Source organism: Leptonychotes weddellii, chromosome 5 (assembly GCF_054177405.1).
Source record: "Leptonychotes weddellii isolate Sample4059 chromosome 5, ASM5417740v2, whole genome shotgun sequence".
Lineage (NCBI taxonomy): Eukaryota > Metazoa > Chordata > Mammalia > Carnivora > Phocidae > Leptonychotes > Leptonychotes weddellii.
Window position 1 is genome coordinate 104,586,095 of NC_138373.1, and position 8,474 is coordinate 104,594,568.

The 8,474-nt window shown below is 46.2% G+C and overlaps 1 protein-coding gene across 4 annotated transcripts in view; it reads right to left on the minus strand.

Annotated features, from left to right (window-relative positions):
- Nucleotides 1-1,727: 1,727 nt before the first annotated feature.
- The window catches only part of CSAD (cysteine sulfinic acid decarboxylase), a 28,930-nt gene continuing 22,183 nt past the window's right edge, over nt 1,728-8,474 (minus strand). For all 4 annotated transcript variants that reach the window (XM_006741572.3, XM_081821744.1, XM_081821742.1 and 1 more), the window contains 7 exons: nt 5,120-5,236; nt 4,978-5,042; nt 4,596-4,677; nt 3,979-4,178; nt 3,729-3,780; nt 3,514-3,603; nt 1,728-2,410 (listed from right to left, as the gene is read on the minus strand). In XM_006741572.3, coding sequence (XP_006741635.2) covers nt 2,237-2,410; nt 3,514-3,603; nt 3,729-3,780; nt 3,979-4,178; nt 4,596-4,677; nt 4,978-5,042; nt 5,120-5,236 — 780 coding nt within the window. In that variant the 3' untranslated portion in view covers nt 1,728-2,236. The remainder of the gene's footprint in view (nt 2,411-3,513; nt 3,604-3,728; nt 3,781-3,978; nt 4,179-4,595; nt 4,678-4,977; nt 5,043-5,119; nt 5,237-8,474) is intronic.

Sequence of the window (8,474 nt, forward strand, 5' to 3'; positions counted from 1 at the left end):
TCCAGGATCATGACCTGAGCTGAAGGCAGTCGTTTAACCAACTGAGCCACCCAGGTATCCTGAAGATTTTGGTTTTATTTTTGCTTTCTAGCTTTGTTTTGAGTTGAAAATAAGGATTTTTTTAAATTTGTCTTTTTCACTAAGTTTAAGACATTTTGCAGATACATAGAACTCTTTAAGAATAGGGCTTAGTGGGGCGCCTGGGTGGCTCAGTCGTTAAGCGTCTGCCTTCGGCTCAGGTCATGATCCCAGGGTCCTGGGATTGAGCCCCACATCAGGCTCTCTGCTTGGCAGGAAGCCTGCTTCTCCCTCTCCCACCCCCCTGCTTGTGTTCCCTCTCTCGCTGTGTCTCTCTCTGTCAAATAAATAAATAAAATCTTTAAAAAAAAAAAAAGAAGTACTACACGCGCCTGGGCAACCTCTTCCACACCAACAAGCCTGTGTGCGAGGAGACGCCATTATTCCCGCCAAGAAACTCTGCAACAAGAGAACAGCCTGTCACACGTCAGATGGAGCGGATTCAGAGAGGCCCAGTGAGAGGGGTTTCCACCAAGCTGCAGGAGGAGGAGAGAAAGGAGGGAGAATTCCATTCCTGAGGTCTCAGCCTGGGGGCAGGAGATCATGGAAGTGGATCCTGACCCTAAGGAAATGTTGAAGGTCTTGGACTTTGGCAGTTTGCCCAAACTGCAGGTCACTCAGCCTAGAGTTGGGATGAATTTCAAAACACCTCGTGGAGCCATTTGAATCTTTCTGCTGTAATATCATCAATAAACCTTGGACGACAACAACAACAACAAAAAACAAAGCAAATAACTTGTGTAGCTAATTGCCTCTTTCCCAAAAATGACTGAAAAGCAACACCAGCCCAAGATATAAGTGTAAAATGGATGTTTGGTTGCTGGGCTTTTTTTTTTTTTTTTAAGGTTTTATTTATTTATTTGAAAGAGAGAGAGAGAACGAACTGGGTGAGGGGCAGAGGGAGAAGCTGAGCTCCATCTCGGGACTCCGGGATCATGACCTAAGCCAAAGGCAGACGCTTAACCAAGTGAGCCACCCAGGCGCTCCTTCTTTTTTTTTAAACTTGGTTTCTATTGTTTAAATTACAGAAGGAAAATCTGTTTTTTTAAATTTATATATGTATGTATATAAGTAAGTAAGAAATCTCTACACCCAACATGGGGCTAGAACTCACAACCCCAAGATCAAGAGTCATATGCTCTACTACTGAGGCAGGCAGGCACCCTACAGAAGGCAAATTCCTCCTTGTGTGTGAGGATTTTTCATGAGGGATAAGTGGACAAGGCTCTGGTTTCAACATATAATCAGTACCCATTTTGTTTTCAATGTCACTAAAGTACAGTTAATTTAGAACTCCACTTTTGGTCTTTCCTCTCCTGCTATAGATTTCTTAAGAAAAAAATTTCTTATTTTTAGCCTCTCTTACACCTCCCTTTTTAAAAAAATTGTTTTTTAAAGATTTTATTTATTTATTTGACAGAGAGAGACACAGTGAGAGAGGGAACACAAGCAGGGAGAGTGGGAGAGGGAGAAGCAGGCTTCCCGCTAAGCAGGGAGCCCGATGCGGGGCTCGATCCCAGGACCCTGGGATCATGACCCGAGCCGAAGGCAGACGCTTAACAACTGAACCACCCAGGCGCCCCTTTAAAAAAAAATTTCACATTCTCTATTATTTGATAAAAGGTAAACTTCAAAACATTCCAAAATAATATAGTTGAAGGTTTAACTTTATTATTTCCCCATTATAAAAGTAATGCATATTAATTATGTAATAAAAGGGAAGAGCACAAAATGTATAAAAAATTAATTTTAAATTGCCTATAATCCCATCCCAGGGAAAATTATTAATATTTGACATATTTCATTTTATCAGTCTTCTATGTATGAACACCACTCAGATATTACTATATACAAAGTCTTGTATCCAGCTTTTTCAATATAGCATTATATTAAAATTATCTTTTCTCATATCAATAAAAATCTTGTTTGTAAACATAATTCTAATGGCAGAGTACCATTCCATCATCTGGATATACTGTAGTTTATTTAAATATTCTCCTAGTAGCAAATATTTAATTAGAGAGTTAGTGGATCAAGGCACAGAAAGGTTGTTAAGGTCAGTCTGTTCTTGAAAACACAGGAAGGGAATGCACAGAGACGGGGCGGCGGGGGGGGGGGGGGCGCTCAGGGCCAGCAGCAAGGAGGAGGAGGAGGAGGCTCAGAGGTCCCGGCCTAGCCTTTCCAGCTCGTTGAGAAGGAAGTCCATATCAGCCCGGGTCAGCGCAGGGTTGGCCACAACCATGCGGAAAAAGTTGCCCCGGGTCCCATGGGGCTGGTAGCTGATCATCATGGAGCCCTCCTTCACCATGCGCTCCTTGAGTACTGGGGCCACCTGTGGAAGGGTTGGAGAGAACTTCCAGCTGCAGCCTCAGTGCACGCTCCCCTAGGTGCACTTCCCTCTCGCTCAGGTACCTTTCTGAGGGAGCACTCATCGCTCAGCTCCTGACCCTGGCCCTAGGTCACCTTTCCCACTACATCCTGCCTGCTTGGCCTTCTCCAGCTTCTTTTTTTTTTTTTAAGATTTTATTTATTTATTTGACAGAGACAGAGATAGTGACAGCAGGAACACAAGCAGGGGGAATGGGAGAGGGAGAAGCAGGCTCCCCGCTGAGCAGGAAGCCCGATGCGGGGCTCCATCCCAGGACCCTGGGATCATGACCTGAGCCGAAGGCAGACGCTTAACGACTGAGCCACTCAGGCGCCCCCTTCTCCAGCTTCTGCATTATTTCCTATCTTACCTATATCTCCAAGTTGTCACACGGGCCATTTTCTGCCAAATCCTGACTGTTCCCTGACTCCCAGCACTGCTCTACTCTAACATCTAGCCTTTGTCATCCTTAACACCTTCTTCTCCCCTCTCTGAATTCCTGGAATATCTGTGATCTGTACCCTGTAATCTAACATGTAATTTACAAGATTGCCTTGAACATATTGGTTTCAGATAGGTAACTCTAGTTTTCTAAATAACCCCTTAAGGGCAAGAACATTCTTGTCCTTTCAGATCATCTGCAGCACCTAGCACCAATCTATCCTTAGGGACAGGACTTATCTCCTTGCCTCTAGAAGGCATGTCTGGACCGGCCTTATACAGTTATTCTGCCCCCAGCATCAGGGAATAAGGCTTCATACGGCTGTCCTGGGCCCGAGCTCCCAGCAGAACTCCCATGGACTACGTACTACACACTGGTGACTTCTCCTGTAACATCCCTCTCTGTCTTCTTTTCATTTTCCAGAAACATACCTTATTTCCCATCCCCACCCCCACAGAAATGAGGACCAGTTGGGGTTGTCTTCCAGTTCACACCCCCACCTCAGGAGCAAGACTAGCAAAGGGACCTGCCATGCCACTCACAGCCAGCAGGGGGCAGAAACACACCAGAAGCATCACAGTTCCCTAAAGTGGGCTATAACCAGAGACCAGAAGAGAGAGCCTACCTTAGCCAGCCTTTCACTGTAATCCGGGCTCTCCTGCTTCCCCCGCAGGCTGGGGGGCACAAACCAGAAACACACATTGACAAACTCCGGCTGGGAGGAATGAGGGAGGAGAAGGGGTGAGCTGTGGAAGGGGGATGATCCCCCCTTACTGCCCCTCTTCCCCCATCAGGGCTTTGCTGTGTGGGATAGCCTGGGGTGGGGAGGAGGATGCATACCTCCATAACCAACTCAAATCCTTCTCGCTTCTTCAATTCCTCCACCAGGTACCTGCGAACACAGAGAGAGAGAGAGAAAGAAATCACACATGGAGGAGGAAAAGCAGAGACACAGAAGCAGAAGAGACGCAGAGAATGAACCCAGAAACCCCAAGAACAAGAAAAATGGGAGGAGCGGAGCAGTGGGTGGGGGCAGGACGGACCAGACGGAACGCCAGGGGAGAGGACGTAGGAGCGCCCCCACTCCTACCAGGCAAGGGCAAAGGCCTGGTCGACGCGCCGCTCCAGCCCTTGCCCGCCCTGTGCCTTCCACATGAGCCACAGCTTCAGACAGTCCACGCGGCGGCCACACTGCACCACCTTATCTCCAGTGTCCAGAGCCACGTCATAGAACTTGTCTTGCTGGAAGAGGTAGCTGGCCTGGGACCCGTGGCAGCGCCTAAGCAGGTTCTGTTGGTTGGGGTGGGGGGGGAGTGTGGGGAAGACTGTCAGACCCCCCACACACATACCGAGGCCTCCTCCAGAGCTGCACACGGGGATTTCTTAGCTCAGACCACCCATTCTTTCCCTGCCACTAGGCCCCTTTCTCTGGGTTTTCTCCCAATACCCAGAATTCTTCCCAGATTCAGCCTAGGATCCCTTCAATTACAACTGCAAGCTGGAAACCTCTTCCTTTGCTTGAAGACAGGCCATGGTGGGGGAGGGGGTGGGGGCAGTACAGGGGATGAGGCTGGTCACGGATACTGGGCTTCAGACGGGATGGTGAGGAGGACATAATAAGGCCAGGACCCTCTCGAAGGTGGGCCAGAGAAAAAAACAGAGATCCAGGGTGGGAGGTGGAGTGAGGAGAGGGCAGGGCCGACCCACCGAGGTATCCCGGAGAAGAAGAGCTGAGCACTGCAGGCCTGCTGTCAGAAGCTTGTGAGGATTCCAGGCCACCGAGTCAGCCCTGCAGGGGTAGGGGTGGGGGGGGGGGCAGAGCAAAGCTGGATCAACTGGCTGCTCCTCAACCAGAGCCCCCCTCCTTTACCATATCTTCAGTGAAGGGGCTTGAGTCTCACCCTGGCCCAGCAGTCAGGAAGAATTCCCACGTCTGATGTCTGACTTCCCAGCCCCAGTCCACCATCTCTCCAGCGCCCCTCCCACCAACCTCCTTCCCTCCTTCCCATCGGAAGAGCCCTAGTCCAGGACTATTCTCTGGGTCAAGGAATTGAAGGGTGGGATTCAGGAAGTAGGTGGCCGTATACACCTCTGGATCCCATCCAGGAGATGTCTATGTGTCTGTGACAACAGGACGCTCCCACCCCAGGCGGCCTGTGGAGCAAAAGGAATAACGTGGGCCTTGGCCTTGGCTCAGTCCACCCCCACCCCCAGGCCCAAGGCTCACTCACATCCACATGCAGCCACAGCCCGAGACGCTGGCACACGTCAGCAATCGCGTTCAAGGGGTCAAAGGCCCCCAGCACGGTTGTGCCAGACGTCGCACTGACCAGGAACGGCACGGCACCCTGTGGCAACAACGCAGGAGGAGACAGAGACTGTGAAGGGATCTAAAAAGCCACCCAGGTTCTAGGGCCGAGCCATCTCTAACTCTTACTGCAGGCCTGGCCTGGGCCCTTTCAACCTTACAACATGCTACCGTCCCCCTTAGTTCGCAGGTGAGGACACTCAGGTTCAGAGGTGTTAAGAAATTCACCCCCAAGCTAAGCTCCGGAGATGGAATTCAATCCTAGGTCTGTCTGCTGGTCTATTTCCAAAGCTCACACACTTCCAAAAACTTTTAGTGTCTTGAAGATCAAAATGCTATTTAAAAAATTCTAATGGTACAAAAGTTCATGAAGAACTTGAATTTTTATTTTTAAAAACGACCACAAGGAAAAGCCCAGGCCCATATGGCTTTGCTGATGAATTCTATAATAATTTAAAAAAGAACTGATACCAGTTCTTCGCAAATATTCTAAAAAACAGAAGAGGAACACTTCTGAACTCATCCTATGAGGAAGTATTACCCTGATACCAAAACTAGATGAAATATCACAAGAAAACCTGAGACAATATCTCTTTGAACATAGATATAAAAATCTACAAAACACTAGCAAACCGAAATCAGCAACATATAAAAAAATTGTATGTTATGACAAAATAATTTGTCCCAGGAGCACAAGCTCAGTTTAGCATCCAAAAATCAATTAATGTAATACACTTTTTTTTTTAAAGATTTTTTAAATTTATTTGACAGAAAGAGAGACAGTGAAAGAGGGAACACAAGCAAGGGGAGTGGGAGAGGGAGAAGCAGGCTTCCCGCCAACCAGGGAGCCTGATGCAGGGCTCAATCCCAAGACCCCAGGATCATGACCTGAGCCGAAGGCAGACGCTTAACGACTGAGCCACCCAGGTGCCCCAATGTAATACACTCTTATCAACAGAATAAAGGGGAAAAAAACACATCTCAATAGACACAGAAAAACATTTGACAAAATCCAACACTCCTTCTTGATGAAAATACTCAACAAACTAAGAGTTGAAGGGAACATTCTCAACCTAATAAAGGGCAACTACAAAAAACCCACAGCTAATATCGTACTCAAAGCTGAAAGACTGAAAGCCTTCCCCCTAAGATCAGGAACATGACAAGGATGCCCACTCTCCCCACTTCTATTCAACATTATACTAAAGTTCTAGCAGGGCAATTAGGTAAGAAAATAAAATAAGGGGCATCCAGATTGGAAAGGAAAAGCAGAAGCCCCACATTGGGTGTAGAGATTACTTAAAAATCATAAACAAACAGGGGCGCCTGGGTGGCTCAGTCGTTAAGTGTCTGCCTTCGGCTCAGGTCATGATCCCAGGGTCCCGGGATCAAGCCCCACATCGGGCTCCCTGCTCGGCCTGGAGCCTGCTTCTCCCTCTCCCACTCTCCCTGCTTCTGTTTCCTCTTTCGCTGAGTCTCTCTCTGTCAAATAAATAAATAAAATCTTTTAAAAAAATAAAAATTAAAACAATCATAAACAAACAAATAAATAAATACAGAGGACCTGAATGGACATTTTTTCAAAGAAGACATACAGATGACCAACAGACACATGAAAAGATGCTCAACATGACTCATCATCAGGGAAATGCAAATCAAAACCACAATGAGATATTACCTCACACCTGGCAGAATGGCTAGAATTGAAAAGACAAGAAACAAGTGTCGGCAACAATGTGGAGAAAAGGGAGCCCCTGTGCCGTTGGTAGGAATGTAAACTGGTGCAGACACTGTTCCTCAAAAACTTAAAAATAGAATTACCGTATGATCCATAATTCCACTACTGAGTATTTACCCAAAGAAAATGAGAACACTAATTTGAAAAGATATATGTACCCCTATGTTTATTGCAGCATTATTTACAGTAGCCAAGATATGAAAGCAACCTAAGTGCCCATCAATAGATGAATAAAGAAGATGTAGTATACGTGTGTGTGTGTGTGTGTGTGTGTGCATGCATGGAATATTACTCAGCCATAAAAAGAATGAGATCTTGCCATTTGCAACAACATGGATGCACCTAGAGAGTATAATACTAAGTGAAATAAGTCAGACAGAGAAAGACAAAAACCATATCATTTCACTTATATGTGGAATCTAAAAAACAAAACAAATGCACAGAGAAGGAAAGAAACAGACTCAAACACAAAAAACAAACTGGTGGTTGCAGAGGGGAGGTTGGGGGAGACGGGTGAAATAGATAGAGTGGATTAGGAGGTACAAACTTTCAGTTATAAAATAAACAAGTCATGGGGATGAAAACACAGCATAGGGAGTCTAGTCAATAATATTGTAATAATGCATGGTGACAGATAATGAGTACACTTATCGTGATGAGCACTGAGTACTGTATAAACAGAACTGTTGAATCAATAGGTGGTACACCTGAAACTAACTTCACACTTTATATTAATCATACTTCAATTGAAACAAACAAACAGACTAGGAAAAAAAGAAATAACAAGTGTTGGTGAGAATGTGGAGAAACTGGAACCCTCATCTGCTGCTGGTAGGGCTGGAAACTGGTACAGCCACTTTGAAAAAACAGGCTGGCAGCTCCTCAAAAGTTAAATACAGAATTACCAGATGAGTCAGCAATTCTGTCCCCAGGTATATAACCAAGAGAAATGAAAAACATACGTTCACACACACTTGTACACAAATGGTCAGAGGGGCGTTACTCAGAATTGCTAAAAAGTGGAAACCCAAATGTCCATCAACTGATGAGCAGATAAATGAAATGTGGTAGATCCAATACAATGGAATATTATCCAGCAATGAAAGGAAGGAAGCGCTGAGAGACTCTACAAGGATGAACCTCGAAGACAGTATGCTAAGTAAAAGAAGTTCATCACAAAAGACCATGCATAGTGTAAGTCCATTTATATGAAAAATCTACAATAGGCAGATCCATCGAGACACAAACTTGCTGAGTGTTGCCTAGTAGGAGGTTTGGGGAAAATTGGGGATTGATGGCTAAAGGGTGTGTGGTTTCTTTTTGGGGGTGATGAAAATGTTCTTTTTTTTTTTAAAAGATTTTATTTATTTATTTGACAGAGAGAGACACAGCGAGAGAGGGAACACAAGCAGGGGGAGTGGGAGAGGAAGAAGCAGGCTTCCCCCGGAGCAGGGAGCCCGATGTGGGGCTCGATCCCAGGACCCTGGGATCATGACCTGAGCCAAAGGCAGATGCTGAACGACTGAGCCACCCAGGCACC